At 44.6% G+C, this 22298-nt stretch overlaps 1 protein-coding gene across 4 annotated transcripts in view; it reads right to left on the bottom strand.

Moving 5' to 3' along the window:
* Positions 1–22298, bottom strand: part of NBEA (neurobeachin) — a 2460099-nt gene that overhangs the window by 1655755 nt on the left and 782046 nt on the right. For all 4 annotated transcript variants that reach the window (XM_029602688.1, XM_029602690.1, XM_029602689.1 and 1 more), the window contains one exon: positions 15695–15802. In XM_029602688.1, coding sequence (XP_029458548.1) covers positions 15695–15802 — 108 coding nt within the window. The remainder of the gene's footprint in view (positions 1–15694; positions 15803–22298) is intronic.

The following is a 22298-nucleotide window of genomic DNA, read 5'->3' as shown; positions in this document are numbered from 1 at the left end:
GAAAATAGGATAAAGCATAAGCATTGTCAAATTAAGTGTAAAACATTGATAAGACAGGCAAAGTAAGAATATGAAATGAAGTTGGCCGTAGAGGCAAAAACTTATAATAAAAACTTTAAAAAATATATCCGAAGCAAGAAACCTGGGAGGGAGTCTGTTGGAAGATTAGATGACAGAGTGGTTAAAGGGCTCTTAGGGAAGATAAGGCCATTGAGGGCGCGTGCATGATATAAAATCTGGGGTCGGCACGCGCAAGGGAGTGCACAATTGTGCACCTTGTGTGCACAGATCCCACTCTGAGCCGCGCTGCCTTCCCCCCTTCCCTCGCAGGCCGCTCCGAAATCGGAGCAGCCACAGAGGGAACTTTCATACCCCCCCCACCCCACCTTCCCTTCCCGTACTTCCCCCTACCTTTTTCCTCTTCTTTTTTTGTGTTTTAAAACTTACTTCAGCCCTGGGCTGAAATACGTTACATGCGCCGGGCAACTGCTGGCACATGATCCCTGGCCCAGCAGCCACATGGAGGCCTCTGGCCACGCCCCTTTCCTGCCCCCGGACTGCTCATTTTGTAAATCCCCAGGACTTACACATGTCCTGGGGCTTTACGCACGTTGCCGGGCCTTTTTAAAATAGGCCCAGCGCACGTAACCTTTTGGAAATCCGGCCCTAAATTAATTCTTTGCTTCCATGTTTACTAATGAGGATGTTGGGAGGATACCAGTTCTGAAGATGGTTTTCAAGGGTGATGAGTCAGACGAACTGAACCAAATCACTGTGAACCTGGAAGATGTAGTAGGCCAGATTGATAAACTAAAAAGTTGCAAATCACCTGGACCGGATGGTATGCATCCTAGGGTACTGAAGGAACTAAAAAATGAAATTTCTGATCTATTATTAAAATATATAACCTATCATTAAAATCATCCATTGTATCTGAAGACTGGAGGGTGGCCAGTGTAACCCCAATATTTAAAAAGGGTTCGACGGGCGATCCGGGAAACTATAGACCAGTGAGCCCAACTTCAGTGCCGGGAAAAATACTGGAAACTATTCTCAAGATCAAAATCGTAGAGCATATAGAAAGACATGGTTTAAAGGAACACAGTCAATATAGATTTACTTAAGGGAAGTCTTCCCTAACAAATCTGCTTCATGTTTTTAAAGGGGGTTAATAAACAGAAGGCGTTTGACAAAGTCAAAGTGTTGCTTTATAGGGAAAATTAACCCTTGCTGTAGTTACACAATGATAGGTTCCATATTAGGAGCTACCACCCAGGAAAAAGATCTAGGCATCATAGTGGATAATATTTTGAAATTGAGGAGGACACTCCCTTGGCTGCCGTACGGACGAGGTCGGAGGCTGCATCAGTAAGAAATGCGAGAGCAGATTCCATGTCTGTTCCCTGGGTGTTGTTTCTCGCCTGTGATAAACAGGAACGCGTCACCACGGTGCAGGTCGCGATTCTTAGGGACGTGGCTGCTACCTCAAAAGCTTGTTTCAGAATGGTGTCCATGCGTCAGTCATGCGAATCCTTGAGGGCCGTTCCCCCCTCCACCGGAATGGTGGTGTGCTTCACTATTGCGTTAACTATGGCGTCTACCCTGGGGCACGCCAGCAGCTCCTTGGACGCCGGATCCAGCGGGTACATGCCTGCCAAGGCCCGACCCCCTTTGAACGAGGCCTCAGGTGCCTTCCATTCCAGATTGATTAGCTGCTGTGCTGCTTGTAGGAGGGGAAAATAGTGAGCCGGTTGGTGCAGGCCCTCTAACAGGGGGCTCATTTTAGGGTCCCCTGGAGCCTCCTGGCCCGGAATGGCCAGTTCCGATAGGCAGTGTTGAGACCAGGCCTGAAAGATCCTCTTTCCGAAAGAAGCGCCTCATAGTCCGATATGGCTCTATCTCCGAGGGAAGTTCACCCTCCTCGTGGGGCTCCTCACTATCCTGGGAGCAATCCGAATCCCCATAATCGGGGCTGTCGGGAGGTGAGTGGCTGCGCCTAGGTCTCGAGGGACCAGGTACCGGATCCACCGGAAGATCCATTCGGGGAGCAGACTGCATCTGGACAAAGGCGTGAATCCCCTTGAATAATTCCACCCAGGAAAGCGAAGCCGGATCTGGCCGTAGGGGCACCAGGTCTCTCGGGTTCCCTGGTTGCTCGCCGCGGCCCGCTAAGTCCGGTGTGCTCCCTGAGGAACCGCTGGGCTGGGGCCGGTCCTGTCCTGGAACTCCCATGGCCTCCTCACATTGGGCACATAGTGAGTCTGCTCCCTCGCTCTGTGTAGCTCTGAGGTTGCATGCTGAGCAGAGGCTTAGAGCTTTCATGCCAGATTCTGGAGGTGCCAGCCCTGCGGCCGCATGGGCTTTCTTATGCTCCATTCGCCTGAAATCCGGTGTCGCCCAATAAGTGCGCCTAATAAGAGCGCTTAACAGCATGCGCCTATACACGGGCGTCTTACAAACGTGCGCCTATTCACGGGCATCTTATAAACGTGCGCCTATCCACGGGCGTCGTATAAACGTGCGCCTATGGGCGGCTGATAAATGTGCGCCTATACACGGGCGGCTGATAAACGTGCGCCTATACACGGGTGGCTTATAAACATGCGCCTATACATGGGCGGCCTATAACCGTGCACCTATCACGTGCGCTAACAACATGCGCCTATCGCGTGCGCTTAGCTCAGTAACAAGCGCTCAACGGCGAAGTTGAGCAGGCAGGCAAAATGGCAACCTCCTTGGCGTGCTGCCCTGTAGGCAGGCCCAGCGAATCCACACTTCCTCGGAGACCAAGTAAAGATATACGCCTTACCTTGTCTTCGGCGCTTCCCGGTTGCAACCCGGGCGGTCTCCGGCTGCGCGGGGAGTATACCTTCAACCGCCACGCATAAGGAAGTGAGCCCGCTGCCTCTAGGCTGTGCCCGAACTCGTCTCGCTCGGGGGCCAAGCCGCGCCCGAGCCCTTCTCACTCGGGGGCCAAGTCCATGCCGGGACCGAGGCTGCCTCTAAGCTGCGCCCGAACTCGTCTCGCTCGGGGGCCAAGCCGCGCCCGAGCCCTTCTCACTCGGGAGCTAGGTCCCTGCCGCGAACCGGCCACCGGACCGAGGCACTTACATCCGAGGGACCACGGAAGTCAGCTCGGGAAACTCAACTGGGTGAGGGCCTCACCACAGGAGTGCGGGGCTTGTCTTCAATAGGTTTCTTCTAGGAATTTAGTCGTTAGAATTTGGAAACACGCTCAGCGAGCGTGTGGTAGCTCCAAACTGCTTTGGAGATGGAAATTACTGATTTGCGGCACTTCCTGTGGGGGTATATATACCCGTGCTGACGTCAGATCCGTCTCCTACTGCTAGCACGAGCACACTATACCCATTTGTTTTGAGTCCATCTGCTACACGCTAGGAAATTGTTTTTACAGAGTCCTGAGATGAGATAAAATTCCTCACTTACTTCTTCTGCTTTTTGCCTTTACTTAAATCAGAAATCATGTGGTTAGAACAGACTAGGATTTCTTTCTTTGGGTAAAACATTCACAGTAGTTACTTTAGTAAAAGAAAATGTATCCCAGGTGATTAGACTGAAAAAAAAAGCATTTTTTTTTTATATTTGCCTTTATTTTGGATATTATCTATCTGCATTCCTGCTTCCTACTCTGCTCTACTGCGAGACATGTGTGTGCAAAATGTGCTCATCTGAAGCTATTTTCATATAATAATTAGATTTCAAAAGGCTATGAGTATTAATTTATTATCAGAAAATGATATATTGTTTCAGAATCCCTAAGGGAGTTAATTACTAGTGGTAAAGTTTAAAACTTGAAAGGACAAGGCAGTTAAGGGTTAACAACAGAGACAATTAGCAGCAGAGAGAAGGGGGGGGGGGGGCAGTGAGAGTGGGTGATGCAGGAAAATGTTGTGCAGGAGAAAGAGGAAAAAAAAACCCTCCACTCAATGAATTAATCTTTCGGTTTGGAGACACACTAGTGAGGAATTTGGAGATATTAAGAATAATAATAACCTTGGTTTAGCAAGAATGTTTAATTTCATTTACAGTGAATAAAAATCTGTGTCTTGCCAGTGCAAGGAATGCGGTGTTGAATAGGCTCTTCCTTTTTTTTTTTAAAAGAATTGTTTGTGTAAATAGAGCATTACTATTGAAAGTTATTTGAAGGAGTGCGTAAGTGAATAAGGATCTACATTGGCTCCCCATCCTATCCCATATACACTACAAAACCCTGACCATAATACACAAGTCCATCCACACCCACAACTCCAACTGGCTCGACCTCCCCTTCACTGCCCCCCTGTCCATCCGAGCTACCAGATCCACCAACAATGGTACCCTACATGTCCAATCCTTAAAAATGGCTCACCTCTCTTCCACCCGCGACCGTGCCATCTCCATTGCTGGTCCGGCTCTCTGGAATTCTCTACCTGTCCACATGCGCCTTGAACCTTGTACAATTAAATTTAAAAAGAAACTAAAAACTCTCCTGTTCAACCATGCCTACACAGAATAGCTCCTGCACTCCCCCCCCCCCCCCCCCCCCCCCCCCCCACTCAGGTGACCGCCTTCTCCTTATTTTAAGGAGACATTCATTGTAAATTTGTAAATTATTTTCTTTTGTTATGACCTTCTTGTTTTCTCTATCCTCCTACTACCTTTTGGTTTACCCCCGCCCAGGTTCATTCTCCCTGTTGAAATGTATTTTCCAAACTTTCAGTTATTATGTGAACCGGTATGATGTCCCCACTAATACCGGTATATAAAAGTTTCTAAATAAAATAAATAAATAAATAAATAAATAAATAAAATAAGATGGAGTTGTGACATGGTAATGTTAATTATGGAAAAAAGAAAGAAAATTGAAGTTGTTTTGAATCTACGCCATGACTTGTGGTAGCACCTCCGTTTCAATAGAACTCTAATTTCACTATAACTATTACTTTAATTATAATGTTTGCCAGACATATTCTTACAGGTTGACAGCAGCCTTCTCTGTTATGTGAGCTGTAACACTTGAAGATGACATTTTTTTCAGCTTTTTTCATTTAAAAAAAATCTATTTTTAATTCTGACTTTTGTTTTATCCTGGATTGATCCAAACACTATCCAGGCATTTTCCAAACACTTTTTGATTTAATTTTTGAGCTCAGATTTGTGATGGTTGTTGTCTGTCTTAGTCATAATGACACACAACACAATGTGTCAGTTTAGTGAAATATATGTTTCTATGTAATGTCTGAACACTTACCTTGTTATGATGGAAAATTCTCACTGAATTTGTTTTGATTTTATATTAGGTTTTGATCCATAAACATACGCATCTCACTTAATAATGAATTAAGAGGCTATGCTTCAATGTCAAAAGAAAGAAATCCAACATACTGGGAGAACTGTACATGTCATATGTTATTGATTTCAGAAATCATCCCATCCATTCCATCCTTTGCCACAGAAGTCATCTTGCACCCTTCATTATATAAACTGAAATATTTACCCTTCTTGCCTGATTTTCTCTTTATGTTTGTTTTGTTCTCTGCTTTACCTAGATGCTGTTTTCTTTGCTTTTATGAGTCAATGTACCCTTATTTGAATGTGATAACTGATATACCTAATCAATATCTAGTTAGGTACCTATTTGCAGATGCCATTATTTAGACTTTCAAATTAATGATAACAGTCTAGCATTTTCCAGTACCATAACTTTTAATACGTATATGCATTTACTTCCTGAGTCAGCTCTCCTATCTTTATCTATGGAAGCTAGTCTGATCTCATTCAAGTTTCAAGAGGGGTATATAATTCTTTCTCCCTTATTTCTTGTTTTTATTTTACTGACTTTCTTCAGTTTCCTGTGCAGGGACTCGCCCAGGTGGTTTAGTAGCCCTACAAAGACATTACACAAAGCATACCGAGCACTTCAGTGCAAGTGTTTTACCGTACACACACATTATCTGAATTTGTCTGTAATTCCAAATGTTAACTCTCATTATTCCTGATTGAAAAGAGAATTGCAACCATTGTTAGATCACCTTAATTCTAACAAAACCTCCCTATTAACCATTACAGGTGTCATTTCATTAGTTACATGGGTTACATATGCTTCCCTTAATACAGCAGCTTCCCTGGAAAGAGACCTCCTCAGGATGAGTCATGTTGACAATGACGGGTAAGATTCAGGTAGCCTACCACTAGGATGGGTTATACTGGACAACCTAAGACAATCGCACGGCCCTGAGTGTGATGATTGTTCACAATCAAGAGGGGAATGAAGAATTAGGTGAAATTGTTGCTTTAAGAAAAGAGTAGCTTGCTCGTTACGGCGGTTATTACCCCAAACCAAATAAGCCTGATACTTCACTTTCAATGCATATCCAGCATAGCTCTCTGCTTCAACGGCAGGGGAGAAAGTTTGACACTTCATGCATATCCAGCATTGCCCTCTGCTTCAACGGCAGGGGAGCAAGACTGATACTTCACTTTCAATGCAAAGCCAGCATAGCTCTCTGCTTCAACGGCAGGGGAGAAATTTTCACACTTCATGCATACCCAGCATATCTCTCTGCTTCAATGGCAGGGGAGCAAGACTGATACTTCACTTTCAATGCATAGCCAGCATGACTCTCTGCTTCAACGGCAGGGGGAATGAAAAAAGGTGGATCTATATTCAGGCAACAACTAACAAAGACTGAATTACATAGTCTGGATAAACAGATAAGCATGGGTGTAGCTTGCTTATTGTGGTGGTTAATACCCCTACTAATTAAGCTATTTCACTTAGATGCAGTTCCAACACTGCTCTCTACATTAATGGTGGGGTGGAAGGCAAATAGAATAAAAAAGGTTATTAAGAGCCAAGAGAAACAGATAAGTATGTGATCGAAAAAAAAAAAAGTGTGAAAACTTGCTGGCAGACTGGATGGGGCGTTTGGTCTTCTTCTGCCATCATTTCTATGTTTCTATGGGGAAGTTTTCTTAAAGCAATAATTTCACCTAATTCTTCATTCCCCTCTTGATGATTGTGAACAATCATCACACTCACTGGAATAAAAAGGCCTGAAGAGAAACAAATGTACTTGTCAGCAAAATGTTATTGCAGCCTGGAGACAGAATGGCTGGAGGCTGGGAACAGCATGGGAGTGCAGGGCAAATGTGAGATAAGAAAGTTATAACAAACACAGAAAGCACTAACTTAAGCAGAATGTATGATGTCTGAAAGGTGCATGAAGGAAAATTACCTGATGACGTAGGGGATGAGCAAGGGAGGGGTAGAGCCATGTTTATCAGTCTAAAAAAAGGTAATGCAAATTTAAAACAATGAGTAAACGGCATTGCTCGAGACACAGTATATTCTGTAATCAGCTAAGTTTACTACCTGAAGGAAACACAATCTTGTTCCATTTGGTTTCCGCTATCTTTATTTGTGTATGCTTGCAATGAAATGAACAAAGCATGCCAGCTTTTATAAGATCTCTAAGCTACTTAATAAATGTTATGCTTATGAAACTGAAAGTCTGTCTCATCACTGGCTATCTCTGGGGAGGGAAACCAAGCAGGGTAAGGTTCAGGGTTTTAACATTTTTACGATCCCATTCAACATATTGCAGGTTCTGAGCATGCATGAGGAGCACTGGCTGTCCAGTTGATAGGCAGACTACATAGGTGTACCACGGTTGCCAGGGCCACGCCGGAGCTATGAGAACGACATCGGCTCTGTCCATGATGCACTTCTGTATAGTCCTTCTGTCCATGGGATGAGGAAAGCGTCCTGAGCGAGGCAATGCTTGCTGGGGTTGACGGAGAAAAATGCAAGCGCTTTCATTTTCCTCTCTGTGGCGAAGAGATCTATGGAGGGGTGGCCCCATATTTGAAAGAGGCAGTCTGCCACCTCCTGCTTGAGTTCCCATTAATGGGGATGGACAATCCTGCTGAATCTGCCTGCTCTTGAGTTTCCTATACCGGTGAGGTAAATCACTTGGAGTGCGATGGACTCTTCTGCCCATTCCAAGATGCATACAGCTTTCTCAGCAGAGCCTCCATGAACTGGACCCCCCCCCCCCCCTTCCTTGTTTAGGTAAAACATCACTACCTGGTTGTCCGTGTGGATCATGACTATCTTTCCCTGTAGGGAGTCCCTGAACGTGTGCAGTGAGTACCTGATTGCTTGCAGTTCCAACAGATTTGCTGCATTCTCTCTCAGTCCTACCATTGGCCTTGGGTTTGAAACTGATCTATATAGGCTCCCCATCCTTTGCTCAAGGCGTCTGTGGTCAGGATGACCTGATGAGCCAGCTGTCAGAAGGGCATTCCCATAAACAGTGTTGTCACCACTGGAGATCCATTTTCATGGTCATGGTGACCTTGACTCGTCGTGATAGGGGGTGCAGATACTGTGTCCACTGTGATTTCAGGCCCCACTGTATGCAGCACATATGTAGGCACGTGTGTGGCACCATGTAGACTGATGCTTCCATGTGCCCAAGGATGGTCAATACTTGTCAGGCTGGAGTGTGTGTGTGGCCACCAGCAGTTGTGTAGCCAGGGTCTGCAGTGCATGCCTTCTGGATTCCGATAGGGACATCTTGCCTACTTTAATGTTGATTACTGCCCCAATAAATTGAAGGGTTTGGGTTGGTTGTAGCTTGGACTTTTCATAGTTGACCAGCAAGCCCAACTCTTCCAGGCATTGGATGGCGATTTGTAGGATGTGTTGCAGGGAGGATGGGTCCAGGGCAACTAGCAGCCAATCATCGAGGTAAGGAAACAGCTGTATTCCCCGTTTCCTGAGATGGGCCACCATAACTGCTAGGTACTCGGTAAAGACTCTCGGGGATGACAAAAGTCCAAATGGGAGTACTTTGAACTGGAAATGGTGCCCCTTGACCTGAAAGCAGAGGTGCTGCCAACAGGTACGGTGGATGGGAATATGGGCATACATTTCTGTTAGGTCTAGTGTGCTTACCCAATTGTTGGGCTGCAAAAAGGGTAGGATGAACTTGAGGGAAAGTCATCTTGAACTTCTCCTTCCAAATGAATCTGTTGAGCATCTGTAAGTCCAGGATGGGGTGATGGCCTCCCGATTTCTTGGGAATGAGGAAGTAAGGGGAATAAAATCCCTGATTCCGCAAGGAGACAGGAAGTCGGCGGATGCAGTCCTGGTGAAACAGTCTGGAGACTTCCTCCTTGAGGCATTCCTGCTGCATGCTCCATCCCCCTGTATCCATTTGAGATGTGAGAGGGTCGGTGTTGTCTAGAAATTCAGGGTATTGCCCTCTTTGATGATCTGAAGTACCCAGTGGTCGGTCGTATTTCCCTCCCAGGACTGATAAAAATGGAAGAGTCTTCCTCCCACTGTTAGCAGTGGAGATGGTTTGGGTGTTCCTAAAACCCCTGCTGTCTCTTGGAGTTGGTTGGGTCCGCAAGACCACACGGTTGGCGTGAGTTGCTTTGTCGACCACGACTCTGTGTTTCTGTGGCTGCGGTTTCCTGGGTGGTTGGCACAACTGCGGGTGAAAGGAGGGGTAAGGTCTGCCCATACGTGATTGAGCATGTGTTCACCAGGAGGCAGCATAGTATCTTCTTCCAGATGATTGATCTCTCGGAGAAGGGACTTCACCGCAATGTTCTGTTCTTTTAGTTGGGCCACTGTCTCCAATAGCTTGTCCCTAAAGACGTTGTCTGGGAGACAGGGGAGGTCAGCAAGCTTCTCATGCACATCCTGCCTAATAGCACTTTCCCTTAGCCATGCCAAACGCCTGGCTGTGATAGCTCCCACAGAGATTGTGGCTGAGGTATCAAATGCCTCATAAATGGTGTGAAGCAGGTGGCATAGACCTTACTCCATTGTGTGCAGCTGGGCTGGTGGGGTGCCATATGGGTCAGTGCCCATCACCGTGGGTTTCAGGGATTGGAGACACTCATACAAGTATTGGATGATATAAAACTGGTGCTGCTGTATCTTAGCATTCACTATTCACTAACCAACCTCTTTCCCTTTGTAAAAATATTCTCCAACACCCACTATACAAGGGAAACACTTGCTTGGTGGTTTTGTGCGGTGGCTATGTTTAAGGACAACCACTTTGTAGTTGTCCCTTTTTATAGCCCCGTGTATTGCTCTTTATTATTTCTTTTTTGCTTTTTCAATTGTTTTTTGTAAAACACGTCCCTCTGGCTACTTATCTGACCCATCCAGCGATTATGCCCTTTTACAGTGTACTTATCTTAGACTGCCGCCCTTATTACTTCTTCTCATGGGTTCGGATCCGCCTGCCTGCTTGTATCTTAGCATTCAGCATCGCAGCCTGGAAAGCCCATCTTCTGAAACTGTCCAAATTCTTGTTGTCCTTCCCTGGAGAGGTATTGAATGCAGTCGTGATTTCTTCGCCCTCTTCATGGCTGATTCCACCATGATGGAAGCGTGCGGAAGCTGGACCATGCTATAAAAGTGTGATGTGCACATCCAGAACTTCAGATCTGTTTTACAGGATGTTGCTGGCCCCGACAAGGGGAGCTGCCATGCTCTGGTCATTAAAACATCCAGGACTGCATGAGAGGGCAATGCAGTTGGCTCTGCAAGTGCCTAGAATATCTTAAGTATCCCTAGGACTTCCGCCCAGGGGTCCGGCACCTTCCTGGTTTCTATAATGAGGGCATTCCCCACCTTCTCCACAAACTTGGAGGAAGAGAGGGCTTCTGGCGGGGAGATAGACTGAGGCTGTTCCTCTGGGGGGTCAGAGGGGTAACTTGTCGAAGAACTAGGTGACGTACAAGATGACTGTTAGGCGGAAGCTTACTGATGTGCATTTCGAGGAGGACTTAGTACCGGCTGATCAGTGCCCTCACTTGGTGAAGATGGATCCCTGCGGGGTGAATTCTCTCCCTACCCGTGACACTATTCCAGCGATGACAAGAACTGTGTCAGTATTTGTGAGATTTGTGTCATTGCCTGGGAGGCCAGGTTTCTCTGTGGTCTAGGGGAGGGTTCCCTTGGAGGTCCTCTGGGAGGCAATGCCACCAGTAGAATATCAGAGTCTGGGCCTCTGGGCCGTATAGGCACCTGTTCTATATGAGGGGCCCGCTTGTGTCTTTTTTTTCCAAGGGCTCTTGCAGATGTGACCCTTCTCACTTGTGCCTTGATGATGAAGACAGGTCGGAGAAGACCCTGGATGACTGGGAAGATCCCAACGAATCGGTTCCATGTCTGAGAATACGAGCTCCAGATCTGGAAAAAGGGTCCAATGCAAGACCGGCAGCTGGGCCGTAGGTGACAAGCCCTTATCCACTGGAGAAGTAAGTGGGACCCAATGGTCTGTGGGTCTCCACTGCTTTGTTACACTCTCCGGTGCCGCATTGTGCCTCAGACATGGATCCCTGCTTTGGTGCTTCGACAGAAGCTCTCCAGTGCCTTAATGCTATGTCGTGATTCTTATGCTTCAATGCATGTGCATCAGCGTGGTGTTGTGCATTGGGTGGGTGCGTCGATGCACCGGGCGGATGCATTGATGCATCGGTGTCACCCGAGACTTGCCTGGGCCTTTGAAACTGCTGATCTTCCAGCGCTTCCTGCATCGAGGCGGCATGGGCAAGCTTCCGTGGGGCCCTTAAGTCGCCTGAGGGACCTGCTGACGAAGCCCTTTTCATCCTGGCTCTCGGAGGTTCCCCGTTAGGTCCTGGAGAGGACTGAGTGGATCCTCGAGCTGGCTCTGTGGCACAGGATCCTGCTGCTGCCTCCTTCAGCTTCTCTATCTTGGCTATCCGCTGCCTGCATGCTCTTGGAGACATGTGGCTGCAGTCCCTGCAGCTGGATGGGATATGGTTGGGCCCCAGTCATATGTAACAGAGTACATGGCCATCTGTTACAGACATCACTTTTCCACACTGGCTGAATTTAAAGCCAAGTGATCTTGGCATCACTATCTGCTGCTTGCAGCAAAGCGCTCACAAAAGAGTTAATTTGTAGCCAAAAAATGGCAACAGTAAGGGAGTGGAGGAGCTCAGCGTGCAGCCTGCAATGCGGAAGAACAAGGCTGAGGCAGGCTGGGAACCGCATGAGAGAGGACACATATGGGCACACAGAGCAGAGCTCTGAGTGCTTTGAGAAGCTCCACCACCTAGAGGATAAGAGGACGATCCCAGGCAGCATGGCTAATTCAGCCTGCTTATCTGCGGTAAAATGTGTTAAATAACGCAAGGCAGCATGCATTGCGGAAATTAACGCAAGGTGCGATATAGCGTGCATTGCAGAAATAGCCTATATGAAGTGGTAGTTTTGAAATTAGCCTAACCATAACCCTTTTATCGTGGGCGCTATTTCTGCTATAAATATAGCATTTTGATAAATCTAGGGGAATGTTAGGAATGATCCAAAAAAGAATGGAGAATAAAATAGAAATACTATATTGCTATATAGTGCAATTTACACCTTGAGTATTGTGTACAGTTCTGGTTGTTCTTTCTCAGAAAACACATAGCAGAACTAGAAAAAGTGCAGAGGAGGTTGACAAAAATGGTAAAGGGAATGGAATGAGTCCCAATGATGAAATGTTATGCAGGTTAGGGCTGTACAGCTTGAAAGAGAGATGGCTGATAGAAGTTTATAAAATCATGAGTGGGGTAGGGGCCACATATATACAAAGGATGGTTATTTACCCCTTCAAATAATACTAAAACAAAAGGGCACTTCATTAAACTAACAACCAGCAGATTTAAAACAAATCGTATAAAGTATTTTTTCAAGCTGTGGAATCTGTTGTCCGAAGACATGGTCAAGACGATTAGCATAGCTGGATTTAAAAGAGATCTGGACAAGTTCCTAGAAGAAATGTCCATAAAACATTATTAGTCAAGTAGACTAAAAAAAAGCTTTTGCTATCCCTGGGAGTAAGTAACAGAAAACAGATCTGTTTTATGGACAATGTGCATACTTGTAACCCAGACTGGCCACTGGGCTTGATTGATCTTTATCTTATCCAGCATGGCATTTATCATGTTCTTATATACAGTACATGTAAACACCTCTGAGGTAAATATCAATGCATGCAAATATGCAAAGGAGAGGGAAAATAAGTAACTGTGGAGGGTCACATATATCCATTGATCCATGCCCCTCAAAACTAAGAAATTGTTACAAAATATAGAAAAAACAAGAACTTGTAATGACTTTTTTCTATATTACTTCAAAATGTGTAAAATTCATTTCACAAATAAGAATAATCATGCACTAAAGTGTGCAGAATGTGCAAAGGACACTTAACAAGCTAACAGTGTCTGTTAAATAGGTTAGTGATAAATATTTGCCCCTTTAACAAACACAGCTTTATAATTCATTTTCCAAATATTTATTTTTCATACATTATAACATTTGACAATTGTATTTAAATTCATAGATGGAGTGACTGTGATGCAAAATTAGGCAAAGCAGTTCATCAGTTATAAACGTATCCCTAAATTACATGCAAAAAACCATTCACAAACAATTTCACAAAAAAATAAATAAATAACTACAACTAAATAAGGTATAGTTAAAGGTTTTTGCAAATTTCCCCATAGGAAAGCTATGTGTACTATTTTACTACAGGGCTTATCCGCACAGATCTCCCAGTAGCAAAATAGCACAAGCTAAATGGGAAACAATGCACGCAACTCACACACATTACAACATGGCCTCAAGTGTGAAGGGCTTTCACAATCCCTGAACAGTAGGGAAAACATAGTATCAACAATAACAAGCCTCTTTGCACATATAGTTTCCCATTCCTGAGCTAAATGACAGAATATTTCACTCATGTTAGTATATTGACCCAAGTACTCTTATTTTTCATTTTATTTATACAGTTTATATATGATACAAAGAATAGCCTTTATCTGAAACATAAGGCAATTTAGAACAACATTACAAAATCATCTCCTTTTAAGCAATAGAACATGCAAATATTGAACCACAAGCAAAACATAATAATGGGGGAAGAAAATAAGGAGAAAGATTAAGGAAAAAAGGAAATTACAACATGACAAAAAAACTGCACCTGATTCCTAATGATACACATTATGGACAGACAATAGGGCTGGAAATCAAAGCTTTCCTAGAGTTAACAAAAACTTGTAACTTTTCAGGAACAAAGAAAACTCGTGTCAGAAAGTTTGATGAAACATTTACAAGGAAATTTTAAGATAAAAATAGCACCTAACACCAAAACTTCTTGATGAAGAGCAAGAAAAGCTCTGCTCCTCTCCTGAGTAATTCGAGATAGGTCTGGAAAAATAAGAACTGAACAGTCCATGAAGGAATCATTAATATTTTTAAAGTATCTTTTCATTATAAAACTGAGATCTGATTCAGAGAAAAAAGTAACCAGTAAAGTAGATCTTTCTAAAATCTCAATATTAGAAGACTCCAAGAAGACAGTTAAGTCCAAATTTCCAGCCTGTGATCTATTGGTCCCAGGCATAAGGAAATAAACTTTGTTTAATGCAGTAATAGTTTCTTCAGAAATTTGATATACATTGAGGAAAATAACATCGTAAAGTCATTCTAGGGGGCTCTCCCAGAACCTTAGGAAAATTAATAAATCTAAGATTAAGATGACGTGATTTATTTCCCTAAGTCTACATTCTTCCTTGAAGACTATTCCTTTCCTTAATGAACATAGATTGAGTGTTCTTGACTTCAGAAACCTCATGTTCTATAGACAAAATTATCTCCTGAGATTTGTCCAGCACAGAATTACAAGTTGTAATATGGCACTCAAGCCATGCAGAAACCATATCTGCCTTAGTGGAGCAGTTAACACAGGAATGACCTATGGAAACTATCAGGCCCCAAAGTGCATCCAATGCAACTACTGCAAGTTTGGGAGGAATCACAAACACTGAGGAAGCACAGGGAGCCTGACCTCAATCATCGAAGGAAACAAAGATGTTAAAGTTGTGGCTCCTCCAAGTATAGTCCCCTTCAGCAGCTACAACATACAGGGCAACTCCGAATTCTTCCCTCAAAGCAGCTTGCAACTTTACGCCATCGTCTAGCAATGCTGCTACATCTGGTTCCTGGATGCACTGAGCTGGCAGCAGTTTGATGTCGAGGGGGCTGAAGGAAACCTCCTGCCAGCTGGAACAGACTCTCCTTCTCCAGGATTGGCACTGGGGTCTCCCCCATCTAGAGCTGCAGCTGCCATGACATCAGTTATAACCTGCTGCCCAACCGGCAAAGAGGGCTCCAAGGGGTAAGTACACAGTCTGCCTTTATGTTTGGGAGGCATAACAATTTGCACAAAAAGTACCAAGAAACCTTCTATAGAAACTCAGGCAGCAATTCCAATGGCAAAGTCATGTCGCCATCTTGCCCCTCAATGCCCGAGTACTCTTGGTTTTGTCCAATCACAGAAAATTACTTACAAATAAGTAGATTGACTTTTTGAAGGTTAATGCACGAAAAATTGCTTATAACAGATTAAAACACAGAAGTTACTGGAGTTTTTCCAACTTCTTAGCCCATTTCTCTAACCACCATACTTTCTTAAATGAGTACTAACATTAAATTGATCAGGATTTCTCTGAAAATGCAGGTGATAAGATTGGTTATCATTGTCATACACTGCCACGAGTGTAAGATTCAAAGCCCTTCACAAGGCTATTATTTAAATGCTATAGTACAGCATGAACAGGAAAAAATAATAAAAAAAAAATAACTCACCACATCACGAAAAACAACTGCACGCAATCGATTAATGTCAACATCCTGAAGAAGTCTGTCAGGATCTTTTATAGGGGAAAGGTTACCAGCAACGTTTTCTGCTGATGTCTGAAAACACAAATTATTTCTTTGGAATACAACTTTCAAAACAGTTCCTTTATATGCAAAGAATATATAAATAGGCATACACTGAACCAAAAATTCCACAAAAAATTTTTTTTTTGGTTTTTTTTTTTTTTTTTTTTTTTTTACTATGAATTAAATGCATGTATGAATGCTGAACAGGGTAAATTCATAAATGACCAGAGTCCACTTCATGATGAGGTGGGTATATATACATGAAAATGGGTGAGGGAAAAGATACAGGAAAAAGAGAAAGCACTGAATAAGGCAAGGCAGGGTGTAGATAGGGAGATGACACCCAAAAGCCCAGTGCTTTAGGGTGTCATCTGCGACTGAAAAAGCTACATCAGACTAATACAACTACCCATCTGAAGGGTAAATTCATGTCAGATTCTTTGAGTCTTACTGCATCTTAATCCAATATCTTAACTGTACCCAAGATTCCTATTTCAAAGTTTCTTGGTCCATTTCCTATGCTTGACTTTCTAAGTCTGCAGCAATTCTCTTTTAATGAAACACAGGAAATAAAATAGGATATCATTTAAATCTTCTCTCAGATCAAATATCAAATGCATGAATATACTTTACATACTTGAAAAAGTCAAATAAAGAAATTCAATAGGCCTCTTCTGATATTTCTATTATACAGAGCCACAGTGTAGCCCAATACAAGATATAGAGAAATTAATACTTACCTAATAATTTTCTTTCCTCTAATGAGGGCTGATCAATCCCCACCAGGGTGTCATGCACCTCTGTCAGCAGATGGAGATAGAGCCAAAGTTGATGGCATGGCTATATAGTCCCACCCCAACATCAGCTCGCTAGCATTCTATGGAAAAGCCAAACTGTGAATAAAGTGATTAAACGTGAACATTATCATTAACAATCAACCACTCATGCTTCCAACCCAACAGGAATACTGAGCTCAAACAAAAGAAATAACATACACTAATCTAAGGGTCTAGAAGAGCTACTTACCAGTCTTCATCGAAGAGCAGGAATAAAACTCTGCAATATTCACCATTAAAAGGCTAAGTATAAATTAAAAATTGGCAACCTAGGACAGGTCTGGGATTGACCAGACCTCATTAGAGGAAAGGAAATGATCAGGTAAGCAGTAATTTCTCCTTCTTCTGCATTCTGGCAGGTCAATCCCCACCACTGAGATGTACCAAAGCTAATCCCGAAAAGGGTGGGAGGCTGCCAGCAGTTCAGTCAAAACTGCCTGCACGAATGCGGTACCCTCCCTAGCCCGAACATCCAAGCAGTAATGCTTGAAAAAGGTGCAAAGATGCCCACATCACTGCTCGGAAAATCTCAGCAGGTGACACGAAACAAAGCTCTGCCCATGATACCGCCGAAGCCCTTGTGGAATGTGGTCTAATCTGTTTTGGCAAAACAACCTCAGCAGCCACACAGGCTGCCGTAATGACTTCCTTAAATCCAATGGGTTATCGTTGCCAGAGTTGCTGGTACTCCTGTTTATTGCCACCATGGAGAATAAACAGGCGATCAGACTTCCGAACAAATTTAGTCATCTCCAAGTACCGCAGCAAATGACGCTTGACATCCAAGGAACACGAAAGACGCGTCATCTCTGTCCCTGTCCAAGGTGGGCAGAGAAATGGACCAATTCAAATAAAACTCTGAAACCACTTTAGGCAAAAAAAGAGGGTACAGTCTGAATCTGTACCATTCCCGGAGTCATACGCAGAAAAGGTTCCTGGCAAGAAAGAGCCTGCAGTTCAGAGACCCAACATGCCAAACATATTGCTACTAGAAATACTGTCGTCAAGGTAAGCAGTCGCAAGGAAAGAGCACACAGCGGCTGAAAAGACAGACCTGCAGGCCCAAATTAATGTCCCACAGAGGTACCGGAAGCTATAAAGGGGGCAGGGGTAGGGTGGGTAGTGGCAAAGACGCTTAACTCCCTTCAAGAAACAAGACACGTCAGAATGGGAAGACAAAGGCCCTCCCATTGACACACCTTCTATAACAAGCTGGAGCTGCAACTTGAACTTTCAAGGTGTTACGGGCCAAGCCCTTTTGCAAGCCATCCTGTAAGAATTCCAAAATCAAAGAATATCCACCTTGAGAGGCTGAGAACCTTGCTCAGAACAGCAGGCATCGAAAACTCTCCAAAATCTAATATAGGATAGAGAAGTAGAAAATCTCCTAGCCCGAAGTAAAATGGAAATCACACTGCTTCAACAACTGAGCCTATTCAATGCCAACCAGAAGACAAAATTGACCTGGATCCTCCTATAGAAAGGGGCCCTGCAGCAAAAGATCCTTCCGAGATGGTAGCCTGAGGGAACTGCCCACCAGCAGTCTCTGGAGATCGGCATACCACAGCCTCTGAGCCCAGTCCAGAGCCACTTAGAAGACAGTGTTGGTTTGACTTTCAATCTTCCAGACAATCCTGCCTATCAGAGGCCGGGGGGGGGGGGGGGTGGAAATGAATACAGCAGGGTGCCACGTGGCCACTCCTGAATGACAGAATCGATGCCCAGTACTTTTGGGTGTCATCTGCGACTGAAAAAGCACAGGACCTTCACACATTTTTGAAGGTCGCCAATAGGTTTAGGTCCAGTAAGCCCCAGCAGTTCACAAGGAGCTGAAAGTCTTCGTCTACCAGCTAACAATCTCCTGGGTCCAAGTTTCTCTTGCTGAGGAAGTTAAGAACATAAGAAATTGCCATGCTGGGTCAGACCATGGGTCCATCAAGCCCAGCATCCTGTTTCCAACAGAGGACAAACCAGGCCACAAGAACCTGATGATTACCCAAACACCAAGAAGTTGGCTCTGACACTGTCCTTTCCGGCAACATGAGAGGCAGATATGCCTAGATTTTGTTGCTCCGTCCACACCATGAGCTCATCTATCTCCTTTGACACCTGCTGACACTTGGTTCCACCCTGATGATTGTTGTAAGTTGCATTGTTGGACATTATCCAGACTGCCTGAGCCTCTAGACACTTGGTGAACTGCAAGCATGCTAACCAAACTGCCACTGCTTCCAATCTGTTGATGTTCCACTGCCACTCCTCTACATTCCAGCAACCTTGTACCATCAACTCCTGAAAGTGAGTCCCCCAGCCTAGGCGGATTGCATCTGTAGTGAGTACCAACTAATCCAGCATCTCCAGGGAAACTCTCTTCCTGAGATGATCCGCCTGTAACCACCAGTTCAACTGAGACCTCACCTCCAATGGTAGGAGCAGCCTCACCGCATAATTCTGCGACTGCAGGTTCCATCGGGAAAGCAACACCTGTTGAATAGGTCGCATGTGTGCCCTTGAGAACTACTTCCAATGTGGTAGCCATCCACCTCAGGACCTGTATATAAGATCACATGGTTTGGCAAGCAGTGTTCATCAGAGTTCAAACTCAAAACAACCACCTTTCAGTTCGAGTCTTCAGCATAAATACTATGCCTGCCTTGTATCAAAATGAATCCTGAAATTCATCAAGATAGGGCTGAACTAGAATTCTGTCTTTGCATAGGGCTGTGCTACCACCACCATGACCTTGGAAAAGATCCTGTGCACAGTGGCCAGCTCAAACGGCAAGGCCTGAAACTGGTAATGATGATTCAGAATGGCAAACTGAAGAAACTGTTGATGAATAGGAATATGCAGATATACCTGTATTAGATCCAGAGAAGGAAGGAATTCCCCTACTTGTACTGCCATTATGACAGAGCGCACCATTTCCATCCTGAAACACGTGACTTATAAATGATGGTTGACACCCCTGAGATCCAGTATGGGTTGAAAAGAGCTTTCCTTCTTGGGCACAACAAAATAAATGGAATAATGGCCCATATTTTGCTGCGATTCGAGAACAGGAATCACCACTTTAAGGTCCAATAGTCCACTTCTACCCTCTTCATCTGGAGGTCCAATAGTCCACTTCTACCCTCCTCATCTGGAGGAATGCGAAGAAATTCCAGAGCATATCAGATTTGAACCACTTCAAGGACACATTGATCCAAAGTAATCTGGACCCACCTGTGATAAAAACAAGATAGGGACCCACCTATTTCCTGCACCAACAGGTGAGACCACAAATCTTCATTGAGAAGATCGAGGGGCTCCAGTTCTGGAGCCTGCATCCTTTCCAGGTCTTTGGGACAAAAGGACTGAGATCTGTGGAAGAGCCGGGATTCTCTGGGAAGAACTTGCCCTAAAAGGCTGAACACGCCGGTAGTCTAGAGAGCGGCCACTTGCCCAAAACATCCAGGAAATAGGCTTCTTGGCCTCTGACAAGTAAGGGAACTGGGTTTCTCCCCATTTATTTGCCATTTTTCCCAACTCACAGTCAAACAAAAGTGAACCCTTGAAGGGCAGCTTGGTAAGATCGGACTTTGAAATAGTTATCCGCAACCAGTTGCGCAGCCACACTGTCATCTAGCTGCTATAACAGAAGCAACTTCTTTGGCGGCTGTATGAACCAGGTCACAACTCACATTAGCTAAGAAGGCAGCCCCCGGTTTTACCATAGATCCGCTATCTGAAGAGGATTGCCAGATTCTTAAGAAAGACTCAAGGTAGCTTGAGCTACCAGGGCACAACAAGAGGAGGTTTGCAAGTTCATTACCACTGCTGCAAAGGCTTGCTTCAGAATAGCCTCAATTCTCCAATCCTGAGCATCTTTAAGAGCTGCACCTCCCTTTACAGAACACACCAAAGCATCCACCTTGGGGAAATGCAACTACTCTCTGGCCTGCGGATCCAAGGGGTATAAAGCCACCAAGACCACTTCTGGTGAAAGACACTTCTGGTGAACTGCATTCCAGATAAATCAACTTGTATATGACTCATGCATATGCTTCGTTATCCCCCTGTAAATTCCTTCCCCTTTCACAGTTAATTTACTCTATACTGTATATATGCTTCATAATATCAGTTAATCTACCCTATATGCAGTATCCCGTTGTTACACCATTGTTACCTGTTCGCTGTAAAGCTCCTTGCTGTTTTAAGTTACCTGTAAACCGAGGTGATGTTCCCAACGTATCCCGGTATATAAAAACACTTAAATAAAATAAATAAATAAATAAATAAACATTTGAATCACATCCAGGAGGGGAAAGAATCATGAAGCCTTGCGTAGGGTGACCAAAATGGGGTTCTTTGTCTATACCCCCAAGGAGTCAGCTCCAGCCACTCCAAGGGTCTTCAAAGTCTGAGAGATCAAGCTCGGCAACTAATCTTTATGAAAGAAATGGAAAAGAGTTCTATAGGGCTCCAAATCTGGGTGAATCTCCCCTGCTTCCACAGGAGAGCCACCGCCGCCATCATTGGTGTCATCTTGATCCACCTTGCACCACGGTGCTTGGGCATGGTGGCAGGCACAGAAGAATTCTGAGTGCATGGATCTAAACCAGTAGATATAATTGACTCAGAAGACTGCCCCTATAGAAATGTCTGTAATCCCTGGAAGAATTCCACCCATGAAAAGAATGGGTTCATAGGTCCGAACCTGACATCCTAAGAGCGAGTTATCCCTGAGGAGTCAGCCTGTGGATCAACCAAAGGAGGGGATACCAGCGTCATATCATCCTTGGTCCCACTCCCCTCAGACCATGGAGATAGTCCATTATCAGCAAAATCAGGTGGAGGTAAAACCCCATGAGCATCCAGGCAGCGCTGACACAGGCTTAGAAAAAGCTTCAGCTGTATCACCCAGATGTGGCATGCAGCACAAATAGATATACTTTTTCACCATGGAAGCCAAGGTTGTAAGGCACTCAGTTAGGTCTAGGCATGTGTCCAGCTAGACAATCAAAAAGTGCGGTCAGGAACCCATTCATAAAAGCCGTGCTCAAAATGGATGCATAAAAAGCATGCATCCAAGTACATGAGTATAGTACGCCTGCCCAAACTAGACGATCAAACCAGGCATCCAGGTACACACATACCCAAAGGAATGCCCAAGTTAGGCATCCTATGTTTGCATCCAGAAACAGGGTCGCCCAATTTTGGATGCACAGTCGGCAACAGAAGCATAATAGTGATGCGCAGGCGCACGCTGACGGTACACAGTGAAAAAAGCACAAAATCAACCTTGCGGCCTACCATGCACCAAAAGGGAGAAACTTGAGACCAGGGCCTAGCCTAACAGCTACTCAACCTGCTGTAACTAAACTACTGCCAGACCTCACATAACTCCCCAGAGATGTGAGTGGGAAGACCAATCATCAAGAAAACAGAGTAGGAAAGCTCCTCTCTTCCTACTCCTTTTTCTTTCTTTTTTTTTTTCTTTAGTAAAAACTTTTACCTGAGCTCAGCCCTCCCTGGCTGAGAGCAGGAACAGATTTCGGCTACAGGGGAAGAAGGCAAAAACCTTCACCACCAAGCCTCTCTTGGCCTGCAACCGCTAATTGAATTTTAAGACCATACTGGACTGAAGGCACTCTACTGAGGGAGGAACTGAATGGTATCACCTTAGGAGGCAAACAGTGCTACATAGT

The sequence above is a fragment of the Rhinatrema bivittatum genome, chromosome 5, assembly GCF_901001135.1.
Source record: "Rhinatrema bivittatum chromosome 5, aRhiBiv1.1, whole genome shotgun sequence".
NCBI classification, from domain to species: domain Eukaryota; kingdom Metazoa; phylum Chordata; class Amphibia; order Gymnophiona; family Rhinatrematidae; genus Rhinatrema; species Rhinatrema bivittatum.
The sequence above is the reverse complement of the archived record's forward strand: the minus strand, read 5'-3'. Positions and strand labels throughout refer to the sequence as shown.